Raw genomic sequence first — 20,006 nt, forward strand, 5'->3', positions numbered from 1 at the left:
CTCGGCACTAAAAACCTGCTTCCAAAGGGGCAGAAAATTGAAAACAGGCAACTTTTGTCAACAGAGTTTTGTTAGCTTTGGAATTTTTACTTACAACTCTAAAGAGCCAATGATTCTTGGTTTTTGTTTTCACCCTTATCTTCAGCTTCATCACTAAAACATGCTGCCAACAAACCAAAAGGGGGGGTCGAGAAGGAACAATAAAACAGAGTTTTATTTTATGAATCAAAATAATTCATGTTAGCTAAATTCTTATGTTGTTTTTTGCGTTATGTTTCATATTGCCATATGGGATGTTCAGTGAGTGGAACAGTCAAACTAAAAATATGGGCTTTTGTGAGCAGAGAGTTCTTTGTTTTGGCCTGCCGTCTAGTCTTCATAGTTTTCTAGTGTCTGAATCCAACTTTGTCTTAAGAGCATAAATTAAATGTGTTCTCGAACTTTTATTTTTAGATTCAGTGGAAAAATAACCACGATATGTTTTTTGTAACTTTTTTTGCTGCTTTCTTTTCAGTTTTATCCATTTCACCAATGTCCAATGCTGCCACCGACTATTTATAAAAAACTAGGAGATTTGTAAACATCTCAACATCACAATTTAGTTTCGGTCCACATTATTAATGTACACGATGGCCAATTAGGGGATGCTGAGAGGAACACAAACGCTTTTCTGTTTCACCCGCATCACGAAAGCGAGTCTCACTAAAGGGAATTTGCTGAGAGGGAAAAATAAGAAAAAATCTTCTGTTTATTTTGGCTCCTTTCTCAGCGCATCTAAATCTGAAAAGACGTGTTAGTTTCAGTTTAAAGTCACTTATGATGCACATCACTGTTAAAGGAGGAGCTGAGAAGAAACGAACTATTCCTAAAAACAAGTATGTGCCAAAAGAGATTTGGCTTGTTTATCACAAACACCTCTAAATCTTAATAAGTCCAAATGACTCGTTTGGTTTGTGTGATGTTAGATTCAGTGCCAATGTCGGAAAGACACAGGAAAGCAAACAGCCGCTCTTAACTAAAATTAGTTCTGTTAGTTTAACTTTGTGCTTTACTATTTTTACCACGTCTACTTTTAGGTTGGATTCAGTTTTATTTTATTTTTTTTATGTGCACTGCCAGTTGGAGAAAAATTAAACATTGGCATTTCACCCATAGAGTTTTCGTTAGTTTTCCCTAATGTCTTTAGACCAAAATGCACCTTTTTAGAGATTAACAAAGTTTTCTGATAGTAGATTTAATGATACGCACTTTCTGTCAAAGGAGGAAATCTAGCTGTGAGGGAAAGAGGAACTAAAAAACAGGCATTTTATCAACAAAGTTTTGCCAGGATTGGCTATTGTTTTCAATCACTATTTATCCAAACGACACGTCACAACGCTCTTAAATCTTAGTAAATGCTTTTTAGAGATGAGATTACATTGAGAGACAGTGAGAAAATGTAGTCGTAAGAGCTTTAACGTTAAATATAGCTGTAAATATTTGAGATATCTGCATGCTGACAATGGGAAATCACACCACGCGCGCACACACACACACACACACACACACACACACACACACACACACACACACACACACACACACACACACCAGCCACACAGACTTCTACTGAATTGAAAGCCAGGTTGTCAGTAACAACACAGAAAGGTCAACAGGAGGTGGGTTGTTTGAGGCTGACTACCTTATTTCCCTCTTCTGAAAGGCCACAGGCACAGAGTTAGGCCTGTTAATCTGAATCAGCAACAAAACGCAGTCAGTCTAGTTAGAAGAAGGAAGCATATGTGCTTCTGCACATATTATAATAAACTTTCCTGCTCCAACTGTAACTCCTCAATGTAAAGTGGAACTTAAAGATTTAAAAGGAAAATGACATTTTTTGTTTTAAAAATGCACAATATCACCCTATGCATTAACCATCTATAGATTTGTATCATGATTCATTATTATTAACACCATAAAAGTGTGTTAACAATTCAAAGAAATGCAGAAAAGTAGGTGTGAAGTGCTGTTTTCTTTGGTTGTTGTTATCCATGTCGTTTGTTCACCTGAAGACGCGCTTTCTCTCTCTCTCATACTCTGGCTGTGAGTTGTGGTTCGTTGCATTGTTATCGCTGCTGTCATCTGTAACAATGAGAAACAGTGTGTGTTCAAGGGATGGGGGAGGAGCAGACACAGATAACGACACAGGAAAAGAGGGAAAGAGCAGCCAGCTGTCGCACATCAGAGGAAAGAAAAATGAGAGTGACTGAGGCCAAAGACAGAATACGTTAAGACGGGGTCACATGAACCTTTCCTTAAAAGCAGACAAGCAGCAAGACTTGAGTAGAAAACTTGTCAAACACTTTATTGTGAAAAACTAGACAAAGTTGAAATGAATTCGGTTTAAGTACAGAAAAATTAAAAGTTCCACGGCCCTTGATGTGTTTTCCATTTGGTTTTTGGTGCTTTTAATAATCTTTCGGTGTTAATAAGAAAACAACTTGTATACAGACCCTGTCGGCTGTGTCTCTCTGCCTCCCGACAGGGGATAACGATCTCTTTAATGTGACATATTTAAACAATTGTCAGTCGATTCGGGCAAAACAAGGCAGGCTGGCAGAGACTCGACACAAATTCGATGAAAGTAACAAAGGTTTGAGTATGCATGCCGGGCCACGTGTTGCCATGCCTACCCAGCAAACTGAGTTCGGGCATGTTGAGCACACATGTGAACATCTAATGAAGAGCTGATAATGACAGAGCTCTGGGAGAGAACACTGCTTCTTGTTTCGTCTGAGACTATAGCGTTGGACTTTGTGCTGATGGGCTCCATCTGATTTCTACCAGAAGGTCTGATGCGCCTTTTCTTTATGTGAACTTGGTATGACAGCATCATTACTTTGGGCCACACTGCAGGAATGATTTACACAGAAAAAATAAAATACAAGATGTTATCTAACTCTAAAACTGTGAAGAATTAATGGTCCTGTTATGTTGCATTCAACGTTGTTTTTGGCGAATGCACATTATTTTTGCTTTGAAGTCTATTAAATAATTAATAATATTTATCTCCAAACTTCAATGAAATGTCTCAATTGTTAGGAGCACCAACGCTGGAAAGGCAATATGTCATTTTTCTTCTGTCCAACCGAAGCACATAAATCAACAGGCCACATCTGGGAGAAAATAGCCTAACGTGTGTTCTCACATCCTCATTTTTCAGGCTGTGTGTGACGTTTAGTCAGTTTGGACTGAAACGTTTGACACTTAATATACCCTGATGAAAAGTTATGAGACTACTCGTGCTACTATCACCCAAAGACTACGATTACTCCAGAAGGTTTAGAACAGAGCACATAGTAATTCCAAAAAGTGGGCCATTAAACGCTTAGAGATTATTCTATCATCTTAATTAGCATTAAGCATCTATTAGTTATTGATGTTTGACTTTCTGCTTATAGTTAGTGTTGTGAGTTTTACCCAAAAGTAAGTTGTCAGTCATTTCTGACTTTGTGTTGAGCCTCAACATGTTTTCACGCAATGGTTCCTCAAATTCTTCTGTAGTTCGTCCATGCGCTACGTGTATTCTGCGTCCTGGATGACAAATGCTGTAGAGACTGAGGTGGTCTACAGCGCTCAGGGTGGAGCGCTAGTAGGTAAGAGATGCAGACCCCTGCCTCGCACCCGCCACACGTGACGCCGCCGCGACAGTAGGTGGGAGGGAACACAAGCGCGACACCGGTGCCGTAATTTGTTCAACGAAGAAGAGGAAGCGGGGCGAAAAGCCGGTGCATGCCGGGATATGAAATGAACAACAATGGCGGTCAGACAGCCGACACTTTGGGTTCAGACACTGGCATGTTTACTTTCATCACTTTTACTGCAAACATGTCGGACCTGTGCTGAAGAACTAAAGTGGGACGACAATGGCTACGTGTTGTACTGCCCGTGCATGGGTAAGTCCTGCGCGCGCCACGTTAGCTCAGAATCCCACTTTAGCGAAGGCGAAACAGCTCATTCATAAGTTGATGATGGAGTTTTAAAGGTAGCTAACGTTTCACGTCGATTCATTATTAATTTATATCTATGCTAAACTAGGAGTCCGTCTTCGGTTGGGTGAGGGTCAATATAATCTAAATTGTAAGATCATGTGAACATTTAAACTCAAGAGTAGATGCAACAGTTGCTAATTAGCAGCTAGCTCCAGTTGTGCATCTCGGCGCTTGTGTATTATAAGCTAGACGCCGTTTAAAGCGATTGCTCTTGTCCCGGAGACCTGTTTAATGAAGCACCCTTCCATCAAACTGGATGATAAAAACGTGACGTCACGCAATGATTTAGAAAGAAAATCTTTTTTTTTTGAACATTTTTGAAGTTGCGAGTCTTTCTTACAGAAGTGGACTAGCGAGTTAGGACACTTACAAAGATAGGGTTGAGGGTGTTTGACTAATCAGATGTTGCTACATAATGATAGGAGTTTACCCGTATTATATAGTACATGATGCAGATAGAAATTCTAACTTTCCCCCTGTTATTTCCATTCTCTTGTCAGGAGAAGGAATATCAATGAAACAGTTGGGAATAAGAGTGTAAAGTACCTAATGTTTTGTTTAGGTCGCTTTGGAAATCAGGCCGACCATTTCCTGGGATCTCTGGCCTTTGCAAAGATGTTGAACCGAACCCTGGCGGTGCCTCCCTGGATAGTGTACCACCACCATACACCCCCTTATAGCAATGTAAGTGTAATCAGTAAGATGTGAGCAACTAGTAATGACACCGAGTGCATTTATGTTGTTCTTTATAATATCAATAGATAGGGAGACCACTTTTGTTTCTACAAAAGAGAAAGTGTAGTGTTACCGCAGCCAAGTCACAAAAATCACAAAAGCAAATGAAGTAGGTTTGACACAGCACATCTGTGCTGCACAATCTGCTCAAAATAGAACAAGAGAAATACACTTTTGAAATACCCCTTTTATTCCTTGTGTAAACCTTATTGGAAATTAAAATGCCTTTTTTTATAAATTAAAATATATTTGTTACCCACTATTAAAATGTGAAGTCTTCCTAACGACCTGATGGAACCAGTAAGGGCTGGGAGCCACAGATTCTGTAGGGAAGGTGGAAGGTATTAGAGACCAAACTAGAAAAGGCAATTTCCAAGGAAATTACGTGGGAGAGCTGTTAAGTCGCCCGGTAGAGGCCGACCGCTCAGAAGCTGCTGAGAGCAGAGGCGTTTGTACGTTCAAAGCCGCAAACGCTGAAGAGAGATAAATACAAACAAAAAGAGAAAGAAGAAGATGACAAGAAAAGGAAAAAATCCAAAATCCCAGGAAAAGTTGAATTCAGAAAAGAAAAAAAGTAGAAAGTAACAATGGAGGAAGTAAATAAGTAAAAAGTTGATATTTAAAGTGTAAAGAAACAGAAAAAGAAGCAAAATGAAAAGTTGCTATTGAAAGTGTAAAGAAAAAAGTAAGAAGTGAAAAAGCAACAACTTGATTAACAAAAGTGGAAAGAAGTAGTAAGAAACAAAGGAAAAGGTAAATATTCCCAAAGTTAAAAGAAACAAAGAAAGAAGCAAAGTAAAAAAGTTGCTATTAAAAGTGTAAAGGAAGAAGTGAAAAAGCAACAACTTGATTAACAAAAGTGGAAAGAAGTAGTAAGAAACAAAGGAAAAGGTAAATATTCCCAAAGTTAAAAGAAACAAAAAAAGAAGCAAAGTAAAAAAGTTGCTATTAAAGTGTAAAGAAAAAAGCTAGAAGTAACTACTTAGAAATGAAGGAACCATTTTAATGCTGAAAAACTGTTGAAAAAAAAAAAAGTTGAAAAGAGCTTTTAATTTGAAAGTGTGTTTCCTGTCTGTGTCTGTGTGGTAGTTTGTGTGTCCACTGTAGGGAGACTTCAAAACAAACTCATTTTAGCATTTAAATGCTAAATAATTAAAATAAGAATGATAAAAGGCTTTTATTTTGAAAGTGTGTTTCCTGTCTGTGAGGGTGTGTGTGTAGGGAAACTTCACCACAAAGTCATTTTAGCATTTAAATGCTAAAAAGTGGATAAAATATTATGAAAGGCTTTTATTTTGAAAGTGTTTCCTGTCTGTGAGGGTGTGTGTCTGTGTCTGTCTCCACTGTGTATGTTGAGGGAGAAAAACTCAGGTAAAGTGTGTGGACACAGCTCTGAGGCTGATTACATGACGTCATGCAGCTGTGTCCGTTACCATGACAATGACTGCTGCCCGCCTGCTGAGTCATGTGAGCCAAATGCAAAGGCAGGCTGGAAAATTGCTGAGACTATGCCTTGCAAAATGCTCAAAATATGAAAAGGTATTAGTCCTATCGAAACAATCCAAAAACTGTGAGTGACAAAAGGCTTCAATGAACACACTGATGTACTTTATTTGAAGATACTCCATAAAATGAAGGCGTGGTGGCGATTTTAAAACAGCCCCCCGTTTGTGATTTGATTAGAATTTAAGAACCTCTGTTATAATGGGCTCCAATGGGAGTTTCAGACGGCACTCTCTCTGCTTCTGGACACTTGGTGAAAGAACCGTCAGTCCTGTCACTATGAGAGTTACATTTACTGAAAGAAGACAAAAATACCTACATTCTGATGTATAGTTTGTTTATGTAAGATTAAAGTTGACTGAAGGAAAGAAGGAAAAGAAGGAAAAAAGTTGCTAAAAGTGGAAGCTGAAAAGTTAGAGTGCGTGTGATGTCACCCACTCTAGCTGCTCCAACATTCCGCAATACACACTAATGGAAAAGTTGAAAAAGCTCCAAAAGTTGCCTAAAACTAAAACTGCGATTATTCAAAAAGTATAAAAGATACAAAGAAGCTGATCAACACAGAAAAAGTTGAAAGGGACTAGACCCGTATAAACTTTAAATGAAGTTTCTACTCCAAAGTATGACGACACAAGAGGCAGATGAAAAGTGGCAAGTTGAAGGGAAGTTTTAAGTGGCTTCCATTCATTTTCAATAGGAAGAAAAGTTGATAAAAAGTGAAATATAATAAAAAGTATAAAAGTTATTAATGAGAAAAGTAATAGCCCACATGTTCTAAAAGAGACCTACGATTAGGAAGTGGAACGGAGTTTCTACGACAAACCGTCTAGGAGGAGATAGTGACCGAAAAACGGCGAAATAAAAATAATAATAATAATAATAATAAAGAGAAAGGATCTCAATAGTGTGAGAGCTGTGCTTACAGCTCTCCCACTAATAAGTGATAGAGAACACCGCTTATCCTTTATTGTACAATGTTGGTTTGATCATTTCTGATCTTTTCAGATTCATGTTCCCTACAGCGAGTTCTTCCAATTGGAGGCCTTGTCTGCCTACCACCGTGTGCTAAGTTTGGAGGATTTCATGGAGAAGCTGGCTCCCAAATATTGGCCGCCGGGACAAAGGAATGCCTACTGCTTTGAGACTGCTGCTCAGCGGAGTGCAGACAAGAAAACCTGCCCTATGAAGGTGAGAAGCTTTGTCCAGTGGTACACAAAGTAGTTTGTTGATGAGTGTCATGTAGCCATGATGGTGTTTGCTGCTCTGTCTGCGAATGTGCAGTTCATCATTTTAAATCGCATGTAAACGTGATAGTAGATTGCTTAATTTTAAAGCAGATGCAACAAAGACTTTAGTACAGTGTCACTACTCAGCATCTTTAATATTAATTTAATATGAAAGGTTGAGGATGAAATGGTGCCCTCTGGTGGCAGCTTTTCACACTCGCCTGTTTGTATGTTGACAATAAAGCTTAGCTTAGAGATTATGAATTTTACGCAACTGTCTCATTGTTCTGATTAAAATATATATTGTGATTTCCCTTTCAGGATGGTAACCCTTTTGGTCCGTTCTGGGATTATGTTGGCGTGGACTTCGACAAGTCTGTTCTGTTTGGTGGAATTTCTTTCAGTCCCTACCACCAACCTCACTGGATGAAGAAGTGAGTACGTTTTTGACGAGACTCACTGGACTGTAGACACATTTGGGATAATTGAAGTAGAAATATGCCCTAAGTCCATAAGTAACGCTGCTAGTATTAAACAAAATGAGGTTTCAATTTTCAGTTGATTGTCTATGAAATAGCGCTTCCCCGTAGGTGGTTTAGTGGGCAGATTTTCCTCACGCGTTCCCTGTTTGAATAGGTTCCCTCCCTCTGAGCACCCTGTCCTGGCAATGCCTGGCGCTCCTGCCCAGTTTCCAGTGATAGAAGAGAATGTGGGCCTGCAGCGGTATATGGTTTGGTCAAACAGAATGGTGAAGGAGGGAGAAGAGCACATTGCTACTTTGCTAACTAGGCCATATGTTGGCATTCACCTGAGGATTGGCATTGACTGGGTGAGATGTGCTTTACTCACTGTTTTCGCTGTTTTCTGTTAAAACTTCTCATTCACTAACACATTCTTATACAGACAGTCAATTTTATTGCAAAAAATGTTTTACTTCAGTCAGATTTTCTGACCTATTAATTGCTCATGTTAACTGATGGTTAAACATGTCATGTCATTTAGAGGTGCGTGATATTGTACATATATTCAGGTCCTAGGTAAATGCAGATTATTGAATGTGCGAGGCTTGTGCTCTTCTATAGATTTATTTTTGTCAACAAATCTAATGGCAAAAGTAAAACCAACAATGATTTGTGTACAGTACGGTATGTACACTTGTTTCTGCTGTGGTTTACAGACTTTGTTTTGTCTAAAAATGTACTTCACCTGAGAATCACAAAACTTCAGCAGTCATTTTGGGCTTCATTAGTTCTGAATTTATCAAAGTAACAGGGTTTTTAAGACACATTTCACTCCTTTCTGTTTGTGCAGTGGAGTGATATTATCTAGCTACTTATGATAACCCTGTAACTTTGACAGACCCTAATTCGATTTGGCTTAAAATTTCATGAGTCCCAGGTGGAGTTTGAAATACACTTTGCCTTGGAACAAAGGCTGTATAGAGAGGGGTCCTCATATCATACAGTTTAGCAGGGTTGGGGATACTGTGGAAAGCAGACCAACAGTCTGCTCCATATGCTTGAATAGCCCTCAGGTTTCTATTAGAGTAGTGTAAAAATCTCAAACAGTTCCTTTAAATACACCAAATAAAATATGATTTATTTTGAAGAGAAGGCTTTGAAATTTGTAGTCACAAGCATTATTAGACAAGAACAAATACTGAATTTGTAAGAGAGTATTTTTCACCAGTAGATTGAGTCACATTTGGGGCTCTAGACTACATGTAGCCAGCGGGACTGCGTCTGTCATATTGGGTCATGTTAATGGTAACGAAGGAACATCTCACTTGGTGCAACAGTATAACTCACTGACATGTTTTTTGATTTAGAGCTCTGTGGCACAGAGGAATAACGCACAAGCTTCACAAGATCTAGATTCATCTTTCAGGTCACAGTTCAGAACCATGGTAGATTTTAGATCACATGTTCACTTTAAGAGTCCCCAGGAATGTGCTTGGTTGTGAGTTGGCTCTCACCAACTAAATCTTCATCTAAAGTGTTTTCTTTCATCCACTCCTTCAGCAAAATGCTTGCAAATTGCTAAAGAGTGGCGATGCAGGGCCTCACTTCATGGCTTCTCCTCAGTGTGTCGGCTACAACCGGCAGACAGCCCTGCCTCTCACTATGACCATGTGCCTTCCAGACCTGGCAGAGATTCGCAGGGCTGTCAAACTGTGGGTGAAGAAGACCTCTGCCCGTTCTGTCTACATTGCCACCGACTCTGAATCCCACAGTAAGGATATTGAAATGCTCTTTAAGGGAAAGGTGGGTAACTTCAACTGTAGTTTTGACTCTTGTTTTTATGGCAGCTGTGACCTGAAATGTAACTTGAAACTGCATTTTTGATTGGCTTGTCTGTAGCAGTATTTTTAAAGGTTTTATTTATTTATTTTAACACTTTCTTTACACAGTTTAAACCCCGACCAATACTAAATGTGAAGACCTTAATCCAGAAATGAAACTTTTTAAAATTAAATTAAAAGTGGATGTAGTTCAATATCAGATGGTTACAAAGCCAAGCCCCCTACCATCATTTAAAAAACTAAACCTGTGAAGGGCAGTGAATCCTTGTAAAAGCCAAAGATCCAAAGCAGAGAGACAACTCAGGAGTGGTTTTAAAAGAATAAGGTGAATGTTTTACCGTGGCCTGTAGAAAGCAGTCTCCAGAGTTACATATTTTAAAAAACCTGTGGATAGATTTGAAAAACCCTGCTCTTAGTACAATTATGTGATGAAGACTGGGCTGACATTACACCTGAAAGGATACAGAGGTGAGAGCCCGGCGTAAAAACTCAGGCCAAATCAAGGCGCAGAACACATTCCGCTGGTGACCCCTGATGGGACAAGATGAAAGCCGTTGAATGTGCATCGTGTATTACATTAATTAAATATAACATTCTTTGTTTTACACTTTTTGTCATTTTGCAAGGTTTGTTCTTACCTATACTGTATTATGTCATCTACAGGTCAAAGTTGTGAGCCTCCAGCACGACTCAGCCCAAATGGACCTGTACATTTTAGGTGAAGCCGACCATTTCATCGGTAACTGCGTCTCATCTTTTTCCGCTTTTGTGAAGAGAGAGCGGGATGTCCATGGCCTTCCTTCCTCCTTTTTTGGCATGGACAAGCCTGGGAAATTAAATCACAAAGAAGAACTCTGATTAGACACGCCACATGTCTCGCCTTCTGGCCCTCTAATGGTGACTGGCTATCATGATGGGGTGGGCGAGAATGTGAAAGGCAGTGAACATCAGGCTGATGTGATGGGTGATAATGTGTGAAGGAAAAAAATTAAGAGTTAGAGCACAGATGGGTCCAATTTAAGAATGGGTTTTGAACTGAGATTAGAGGAGAGACTTATAAGGTAGGGTCTAGCATGTCAGTACTGTATTATGAATGAAATGTTATGACATGGGAACTGCTGCTACCTTGAAACACTAAGTTTTTGTCTGTTTCCTACTTGAAAATTCAGTAATTGTATGTTCACTCCTAGGCTGTTTGTTTCACAATTAGCAAGACCTCTATGTATGGACGTCCGTTACCCTAGGAAAAGCTGACTGCAGTATAAGTGGTCATGTTCTCCCTCTGCATTTTGCTCTCCTATCTTTCTCTTCCAACCTTTCCATCCCTCCATCTCTTTGCAGCTAGCTCCTTCCCTTTCTGCCTTCTACAGTAACTGATCCTCCTGTACATACTAGCACATAATCTTTCCATGTCTTTTTTTACCAGAGCCCAAAGATGATAAAATGGTGTGTGTGTGTGTTGTGACAGTATTGTGACAGTATTGTTATCCAGTAAACATGTTAAGGATACAAGTGTTGATTTGCACTGGCTGAAGTGATTAAATTCAAGTGGGAATGTTTACTTGTGTGAATGCAGTGATTTTGTAATCGGATGTTTATTATAATGTTTTTAACCAATAAAGAAAAGTTAATTTTTTTAAAGAACCAACCGCCTCAGCCTGTTTACATCCATAACCAGAAGCTAATCTGCGGATACACTTGAATCAGCTGATAAACTATGCTGTGTTAGGCAAACCCCTTGACTTGGTTGCCAGACAAGTCAGAATGCTTTCTTCACAGTGCATGTATTTATTCTTGCTTTTTTTGTTATTTACAATGCAATAAATATATATTTGTTTAGTGTGTTTGCAGCAATAGGTGTAATTTCAAGGCATAGTGTAGATCAGTATGACATTATTTACATGGGTTTATATATTTGAACACTTCTTGTTCCTTTGGGGGGGGATGGCAGGCTTGGATCTGGCAACTGTGCACCGGAACGTTGCTGGGATGAGCAGCGGCTAATGGCTGACTGGGAGTTTTGGATTAGCTAACGTTCGCTGCGAATAAATTCTAAACGACGTCTCGGTGTCAGCTGGAATGCAGTGTTTGTATAGCACTGGTTTACAGGTGTAGTGTGCTTTTTACTTTCGTGCTGTGATTCATTGAATTCACGTGCCCCCCTCGCTGCTAGCACTAGCCAGGTAAATGCTATAGGATTTGTAGCTTAGGTTACCAGTGTGTTTGCCGTTGCTAGGCCGGTCTCGGTCTCGCTATGGGCTGCGCTTTACAGCAGCTAACGGTGGTCAGTTGAACCGCTTCTCCAACGAATCGTCGTTGCCGTCAGTTCGGAAGCTACAGTAAGAAGCCGCTTTCAGTAATTCAGTGCGTGTGGCAGGTTGATTCAGAGAGACGGGCACCTTTATACCCTGAAAGTCCAGAGCGGGCTAGTTAACGGCGCTGGTTAACGGGCTCGGTGTAGTTAGCTTAATTAGGGGAACAGTCAGTGGCATCGGTGGGTTAGAAAACAGCCAGAGCAGTTTTCAATGCCGATCACTGCTGAGGGTTGAGACTTTGACCAGCAAAATGTTAACGTTGTCTCATCTTTGGTGAACTCTACTTGGGTTTAGCTACAAGAGCCATTGGACTGCTGCTTAATTAGCCTAAACAATATGAATGTGTCTTATCCAACAGGGCTTCGGTTGGAGAACTGTTACTGAAGAAGCACTTGGAAGACAAGAGGACACAAAGGGCCAAGGCGTGTGGGCTCGCAGCTGCTCCTCACCATGTCCAAGAGCAAGAGTTCCGAGTCGGTCAAGGTGGTGGTGCGTTGTCGCCCCATGAATGAAAAAGAACGGGCAGCCAAGTTTGAAAGAGTGGTCTCTGTCGATGTGAAACTGGGCCAAATTATTGTCAGGAACCCGAGGGAAGCTTCAGCCAGTGAACTCCCCAAAGTGTTTACCTTTGATGCGGTCTATGACTGGAGCTCCAAACAAATAGACCTATACGATGAAACGTTCAGGCCCCTGGTGGATTCAGTTCTGTCTGGGTTTAATGGGACCATCTTTGCCTATGGGCAGACGGGTACAGGCAAGACGTACACCATGGAGGGTGTGAGAAATGATCCAGAGAGGAGAGGGGTGATTCCTAACTCCTTTGAGCACATCTTTACACACATATCACGGTCCCAAAATCAGCAGTACCTCGTGCGAGCGTCATATCTAGAAATCTACCAAGAGGAGATTAGAGATTTGCTCTCCAAGGACCAGTCGCGTCGTCTTGAACTCAGGGAGAGGCCTGACACGGGTGTGTACGTGAAAGACCTTTCATCATTTGTCACCAAGAGTGTGCGGGAGATTGAACATGTCATGAATGTGGGCAATCAGAATCGTTCAGTGGGTGCCACCAACATGAATGAACACAGCTCCCGATCTCATGCCATATTTGTCATCACTGTGGAGTGCAGCGAGCTGGGCGTGGATGGGGAGAACCATATTAGAGTTGGTAAATTGAACCTGGTGGATTTAGCTGGCAGTGAAAGACAGGCTAAGACCGGAGCTCAGGGCGAGAGGCTTAAAGAAGCTACAAAGATCAATCTGTCACTTTCTGCTCTGGGCAACGTCATATCAGCTCTCGTAGACGGCAGGAGCAGTCACATCCCTTACAGAGATTCAAAACTCACCCGACTCTTACAGGACTCCTTAGGAGGCAACGCCCACACTGTTATGGTTGCTAACATAGGCCCTGCATCCTACAACGTGGAGGAGACCTTGACAACACTGCGCTACTCCAACCGGGCTAAGAACATCAAGAATAAACCACGTATAAATGAGGACCCCAAGGACGCCCTGCTGCGGGAGTTTCAGGAGGAGATTGCAAGGTTGAAGGCACAGCTGCAGAAGCGCTCTGGAAAGAAAAAAAGGAGGCCGAGGAGGAGGGCTGGGGAAGGAAGCGATGGTGAGGATCTGGAAGACGGAGAGACGGAGGACGAGGATGAAGAAGGAGACGACAGAGGGGATTACTGGCGGGAGCAGCAGCAGAAGCTGGAGAGGGAGAGAAAGGCCATCATGGACGACCACAGTCTGGTGACTGAGGAAAAAGTTCGCCTACTTAAGGAGAAGGAGAAGAAAATGGAGGACTTGAAGAGAGAGAGGGAGGCCGGAGAGATGCTCGCAGCCAAAGTGAAGGTAAGCGGACTTTCCCAAACTTGGGTGTGTTTCTGTGCAGCCAGAATGTATCTGTAACTGCTGCCTAAAGTCTTAATGCTTTTATCGTCTTTCGTTCTTCTGCACAGGCAATGGAGAGTAAGCTCCTAGTGGGAGGGAAGAACATTGTGGATCACACCAATGAACAACAGAAAATGCTAGAACTGAAGAGGCAGGAGATCGCTGAACAGGTGATCAGTCACAGAAATCTCATCACTGGTAACAGGACAGTTGTAACAATAGCTTTTAATCCAGTTTCGTTTTATGCCAAGTGAGTTCGGAAAGCACAGCACACAGGCCTGAGTTATGACTAATGCCAGAAAGGTGTTTACTTCAAAGGGAAGAAAGAAAAAGAAAATGGAAAAACTTAATCAATCGGATGAGACAAAATATACTCTCTCTACAACATGTGTCATTTATTAAATACCAACACGTGTCTAGGATAAATTTATTCTTTCTGCACCTGAGAAACTGCTGAGAAACTCAGCAACTCATTTCTGAATTATGCGGTTCAGTCCCTTTCCCGACGCTTTCTGTTTAGCTTTGTTACATGAACAAAGCGCTGTGGTTTTACCGTGTTAATTGTGTGTGTTTCCAGAAACGGAGAGAGCGCGAAATGCAGCAGCAGGTGGAAAGTCGTGACGAGGAGACTCTGGAGCTGAGGGAGACCTACAGTTCTCTGCAGCAGGAGGTCGACATCAAAACCAAGAAGCTAAAAAAGGTAGAAGCTCCAGCTTTGGCTGTTGTTTCCCTCTAGCCTCCATCCACACAAACACACACTGTTTACTTTCTGGTAAACTGCTGCAACCAGTAATATATTATCTTACATAGCATAAATGTGCAGTTGATCTTTTTGAATTGTTTGAAAGTATTGTTTTATAGGTCTGGTATATGGGTCAGTACTTGTAAGGCTTCGTGTGTCTGCTAATAAAATGCCTTGCAAATATGTAGGTCAGGCACTATTTTAAACAAAGTAAAAATCCATTTTTGACTCTTGTGGATTTTTAAAGTCGATTATTTCTCACGACAGTTAGGTGCCCAAACAATATTTCACACCGTTTTCGTTATGATGAGCGTCGTTTCCTGTCCTCCGTAGCTGTTTGCCAAGCTGCAGGCCGTAAAGTCAGACATCCACGACATCCAGGAGGACCACATCAACGAGCGGCAGGACCTAGAACAGACCCAGAACGAGCTAACTCGGGACCTCAAACTTAAGTATGGGGAATACTGTTGGCCTCAGCATTGTGAAATGAATTAGGATTATTTCTAAAGCACAACCAGAAAGCGGTATTTTTTCTCCTTTTGTGTAATTTGTAATAAGGCAAAAGCCATAAAGGTCTATTTATTTGGTTTCTTTTCTGTCCTCTGTGTGATTCTTTTTTTTGTCTTTCAGGCATCTAATCATCGAAAACTTCATCCCTTTAGAAGAGAAGAACAAAATAGTCAGCAGGGCTTACTTTGATGAGGAAGATGAGTACTGGAAATTGAAGCCTATCACACGTATAGAGGAGTGAGTTGCATAAATTTCCTAGTGTGCTTTTTTTCTCTACTTCTTTCTTGTAGCGTAAATTAAATGTTTACAGGTAACACGTGTTAAGGGATTGCTGCCTGCCAGGTCAGACTAGCGGGTGACTTTTATTTCATCCTAATGGGCTCAGTTTCATAGAAGAGGCGACCCTGAACTCACGGGATAAGTCGAAAGATAGGGAGAGAGAGATTTTACAGCTTCAAAAAATATCCCACTTGAGTTGGAAGCCTCAACACAAAGGTGTATTTAAGATGGCAGAAGGAGGGACAACCGCAAGTTAAAGTTCTAGGTACATCTCTGAAATGTACAAGTCTAACAAAGCAGTCAAAAGCATAAAACAGTATTTGATGCTCTTCAAAACATAAATAAAGTTTTTTTTATTTTTACAAACTCCAAAAAGTGGAGTGGAGCTGACTTTAACTAGGTTCATAATTCATCTGAAGTTATTTGTTGACTATATTTTTATGGGAATTCTCTTATCTAAAAAGTAACTAGTAACTAAAGCCAGAAAATAAATACAGTGAAGTACAATGTTTTCCCCTGACATGTAGTGGAGAGAACGTAAAAAAACAAACAAAACTACTACGGTACTTGAGTGAATTTACTTAGTTACTCACGATCTGTGTATGATTGTTTCCATCGATAATTAAGAGAACAGGTTATTGCTTTATTGTACGCTGCATTACAAGAGATGCCAAATGTCCTCACGTTTCTCACTATGTGTCTACATCAGCGACCATCAGATGATGATCAGGCCTCTGTCTGCTGTCGGCTACAAAAGGCCCCTCAGTCACCATGCTCACGTGGCTATGATGATGAAGCCTGACATGAGATACAAAGTAAGCCTCCATTTACCATCGTGTTGATCATCTTGTTTTAACTTTTTGCAAAATCTAAAACCACACATTTCCTGGCAGCCTTAATAATGAATGTGTAAGTAAATAATAGCATCGTTTCAATGATTAGAAGACAACAACATTAAAACTACTAACGCGAAGCGAAAAAGGTTGATTACCGCTTTGCAGTAGCACTTAACTACGGGTGGGATGTGCTGCGTTTGGCAGCAAGTGAGCAATTGGTTCTCGAAGTTTTTTTGGAAGCAGGAAAAATAGGCAAGAATAAGGATCTGAATAAATTTTGACCCGCTCCTAATAGTAGTGACTAGGGTGTTCGTGGTGTCCAGTGGTCAGTAAGGCACAAAAGTCGTCCAAGGAAGGAAAAGCTGGGTCTTGGTACCGGGGTCATGGTTCAGCGTACGTTCTCCTTTTAATCCATGTGCATGAGAAGCAGTAACCTGCGCACAGGTTTCAATAGAGTAAAATAAGTGAACAAGTTGTATCGTCAGCAATGTGTTTTACATACCTTCCTCCATTTCCCCGAACAATTCAGTCACAGCATCTGACCTCACGGATACGTCTTCAAAGCAGAGAGCTGTTACCCATCAGGCATTCATGCACACGAAAACATAGACCTGGCACAACTCTCGACCTTCTGTATTGCTTAGCTCCCTCACTACATCCTAGAACCGTAACAAAATTGCTCGTATATGTTATACGTAATTCATAATCCGTAATAAAAAAATGTTAACCTTCCGTGTCTCAAATGAGTGAGCTTTCATCTCCTTAGGCTGAAAACATCCTGATGCTGGACATGGACCTGCCGGCTCGGACCACAAAAGAGTATCAGGAGCCGGTTATCGCCCCAAAGGTGGCGGCAGCTCTGGAGGACGCTCTCAGAGATGAGGATGAGATCCAGGTGGACGCCTCAGTCTTTCACAGTAGCTTGGGACCAACTCCACCAGCCAGCGCCAGTGGGAGTCTCAAGAAACCAAAATCAGGGTAAGGAAAACTCTCAGCTTCGAAATCTTCCCTAGCTGTTGAAACCACTTAGTTTTTGAATTTTGTCAGACAATAAATCATAGCCTCAGCGTGTCCTCTGTTTAACCCTCTGTCCTTGCTTTCTGTCTCTCAGCCGACCAAGAACAGGTAAGAAGTCCAACACCCCGACCTCGCCTTTCAGCCCCTCGAGTTCGGGATCTCCCCTTTACCCACAGTCCCGGGGCCTGGTCCCCAAGTGACAGCTTCTACTACTTCTGCCACTACCAACAACCTCACTTGTGCACATTCTCACTTGGACTCAACTTCGAGAGACGAGGTTTCGCTTTGTTTTGTTCGCCCAGTCTACAAAATCTTGGATTCTGCACATAATAGAGAACAGTTGAATACTAATGCTGCTTTGTACGATTTAACATCCCCCACTAGGAACTGTTTTCACACGTTTTTCATTGAGATTTAAAACGAGTCCTATGAGCGAGCACCCCAGGACAGCAGCCTCGCACGAAGCCACCCATCATTCTACACTGCTAAAACCTTCCCCTGGATTTTGGCAGAATGCCAGTAATGTCTTAAATCCACATCACAATGTGCTTAATTTACACAAAATATGAAAATGGGTTGAAACAAACTCTTTTATGAACTGTGGTATCTTTAATGCACTTTTGTGGCTGTTGTGCGGATGTTGTGGGGTTGACTAAAAGACACAAGGACCAGGCAGCTCTGCTGCACTTGACACTAGCGGATGTGTGTGTGTGTGTGTATATTTGTGAGTGTCTGATATGTCTGGTGGTCTCTGTGTTTGTCGTCTAAATATTGAACCTTTCAGTTTATATCGAAACTCGCTGTTTTCTCTCCACATTTGGACATCTGATCAAGTGGAACGTGTGTGTTTGTTTCAGGTCTCAAAGACGTAGTTCGGCATTTTGGGAAATGCACATATTGGCTCAGTTACAGTGAGTCAGATGAGAAGATCGATACCACTCTCATGTCAGCGTGCCAAATATTAAGACTGGTCGTTAGCTTGTCGTAGCCATCTTCACTATTTGACTGATAGCTTTGGACGGACACAAAGACTCCAGCAAGTCAAATTGGTTCCAACATGCAGCTCACAATAGCAACTTTATTTATGTGTATTTGGCAAAGTAATACTACTGTAACAAAGCCCATTTCCTAAAAAGCTGAGCTATTTCTTTAGCTCTGTATGGTTGTAAATATAGAGACCAGAAAGTAAAGCTCAAGACTTTGCTTCTGGTCACAAGTTGCTGTATTCGGTAGATGCCGTTTTGTTGGGACACACAAGACATGGGTGGGGATCAATTTGGGGGGGCGGGGGTCAAAAACCATCTATACAGAAACAGTGTAGGTTGAATGACACTGCAGTTGGCCACCACACGTCCTAGCAGGAGATCATCGCTTGCTCTGCCCTGGGTCACATCAGCGTAACTGGAACGTGCCTCAATTTTATCAGGGTTCCACGGTGCCTTAACCTGTGTCCTTTATCTCTGCTCCACTATAATTAGGTGTGATCACCTTCTTTACTTCAGCATCAGGAAACTGTTTGTGTAACATGTTTGTCAGAAGACGGAGCATCTATGAAATGGAGGAGCACAGCTATTAGACACAGCATTCAACCACCCAGGGTTTCTTTGTAAGGGCCCCAGGGGACAAAAAAAAAAAACGAAAGAGGTGAAGTTTTCCTCATCTTGTATGTTTTGTTTTTACCTCATCTATCAGTGTCTGTGGCCCTGGAAAATAACCCACTTGTTTAGCAGAACTCTGAAACCCCAGGGGAGTGTTTTGCTATTTTTAGTACTGTTGTGGGGCCACAAAACTCCAACAAAAAAAACTATAGACTTGAATGGACCCGAATACTCAAACCATTCTATTTGTGTGCCCACAAATGTATAGTATGCAATTTTAAACCTCCATGGTTCAGCCTGCGTATCTGCTGCTCTCAGTTATCCCCAAACTCCAGCTGTGAGACTGCTGTGTGCTCGCTGCTATGCTCTAAGGGTGGTACAACCCACTGGGACTTTTTCAACAGGCCAAGGTCAAATGGCAAACGGAATCCTCCTTAAAAACACAAAGAAAGGCATCAACCATCAGGCCCATCTTAGTTTTAATAGTACTTCAAACTAAAGGATCCCTGGCTGTTTGACAAAGTCCTGCACACCTGTATGTATTTACATATGTATAAATGAATATAGACTTCTGTCACAATCCGTCACTTTTGCAGATAAAAAATATACCCATAGGTTTCCACATGGGGGAAAAAATTTAACTTATTGTAATCTTTCATTTTATATGCAGATGTAGATAAAAAAAAAAAAAATATTTTCTTTTCTTTAAAATAGATTGTTTTATTTTTTTGGAGCTAAAAAATATTGACTTTTTATTTTTTTGCACCCGTACTGCTTCTGTCTTCTTTTGCATCAGCCAGGTACCGTGTTCTCTGTGTTAGTACTTTGAAAGCTTCACTCCATGAGTTCTCCACAGATGAAAGCATGAATTAAGTGTAGGAGATTTGGCATCGTGCTCACAGACAGAACTTGTAGATAGATTCATGTCACAGTTGAGTATTTACATGTTGACTGTACATATCACTTCATGAACACAGACATAATCTTTATATTAAGGCCTGATAGTTGTAACATTGCAGTGC

At 41.1% G+C, this 20,006-nt stretch overlaps 2 protein-coding genes across 5 annotated transcripts; both read left to right on the forward strand.

Moving 5' to 3' along the window:
* Positions 1 to 3,761: 3,761 nt before the first annotated feature.
* pofut1 (protein O-fucosyltransferase 1) lies at positions 3,762 to 11,441 on the forward strand. 2 transcript variants are annotated; one of them, XM_067528301.1, is made up of 7 exons: positions 3,762 to 3,935; positions 4,594 to 4,715; positions 7,275 to 7,457; positions 7,817 to 7,929; positions 8,132 to 8,324; positions 9,517 to 9,759; positions 10,461 to 11,441. In XM_067528301.1, exons 1-7 carry the CDS (start codon positions 3,797 to 3,799, stop codon positions 10,653 to 10,655), a joined length of 1,188 nt encoding a protein of 395 aa, XP_067384402.1. In that variant the 5' UTR covers positions 3,762 to 3,796; the 3' UTR covers positions 10,656 to 11,441. The 2 variants fall into 2 exon arrangements, with proteins under 2 accessions (XP_067384402.1, XP_067384403.1); XM_067528302.1 differs by having other exon boundaries at positions 3,885 to 4,024.
* Positions 11,442 to 11,755: 314 nt separating this feature from the next.
* Positions 11,756 to 19,136, forward strand: kif3b (kinesin family member 3B). Of its 3 annotated transcripts, none has more exons than XM_067525646.1 (9): positions 11,756 to 11,906; positions 12,471 to 13,963; positions 14,071 to 14,172; positions 14,580 to 14,702; positions 15,078 to 15,196; positions 15,375 to 15,491; positions 16,243 to 16,348; positions 17,136 to 17,347; positions 17,481 to 19,136. In XM_067525646.1, exons 2-9 carry the CDS (start codon positions 12,563 to 12,565, stop codon positions 17,584 to 17,586), a joined length of 2,286 nt encoding a protein of 761 aa, XP_067381747.1. In that variant the 5' UTR covers positions 11,756 to 11,906; positions 12,471 to 12,562; the 3' UTR covers positions 17,587 to 19,136. The 3 variants fall into 3 exon arrangements, with proteins under 3 accessions (XP_067381747.1, XP_067381748.1, XP_067381749.1); XM_067525647.1 differs by lacking the exon at positions 11,756 to 11,906 and adding an exon at positions 11,957 to 11,980; XM_067525648.1 differs by lacking the exon at positions 11,756 to 11,906 and adding an exon at positions 12,039 to 12,136.
* The last annotated feature ends 870 nt before the right edge of the window (positions 19,137 to 20,006 follow it).

Source organism: Channa argus, chromosome 13 (assembly GCF_033026475.1).
Source record: "Channa argus isolate prfri chromosome 13, Channa argus male v1.0, whole genome shotgun sequence".
Classification (NCBI taxonomy): domain Eukaryota; kingdom Metazoa; phylum Chordata; class Actinopteri; order Anabantiformes; family Channidae; genus Channa; species Channa argus.

Coding starts and splice junctions, on each gene's coding strand:
- kif3b (XM_067525646.1), top strand. CDS start 12,563: ATGTCCAAGAGCAAGAGTTCCGAGTCGGTCAAGGTGGTGGTGCGTTGT. Junction 13,964..14,070: donor TGCTCGCAGCCAAAGTGAAG/GTAAGCGGACTT, acceptor TCTTCTGCACAG/GCAATGGAGAGTAAGCTCCT. Junction 17,348..17,480: donor CTCAAGAAACCAAAATCAGG/GTAAGGAAAACT, acceptor TCTGTCTCTCAG/CCGACCAAGAACAGGTAAGA.
- pofut1 (XM_067528301.1), top strand. CDS start 3,797: ATGGCGGTCAGACAGCCGACACTTTGGGTTCAGACACTGGCATGTTTA. Junction 7,930..8,131: donor CAACCTCACTGGATGAAGAA/GTGAGTACGTTT, acceptor CTGTTTGAATAG/GTTCCCTCCCTCTGAGCACC. Junction 9,760..10,460: donor AAATGCTCTTTAAGGGAAAG/GTGGGTAACTTC, acceptor TGTCATCTACAG/GTCAAAGTTGTGAGCCTCCA.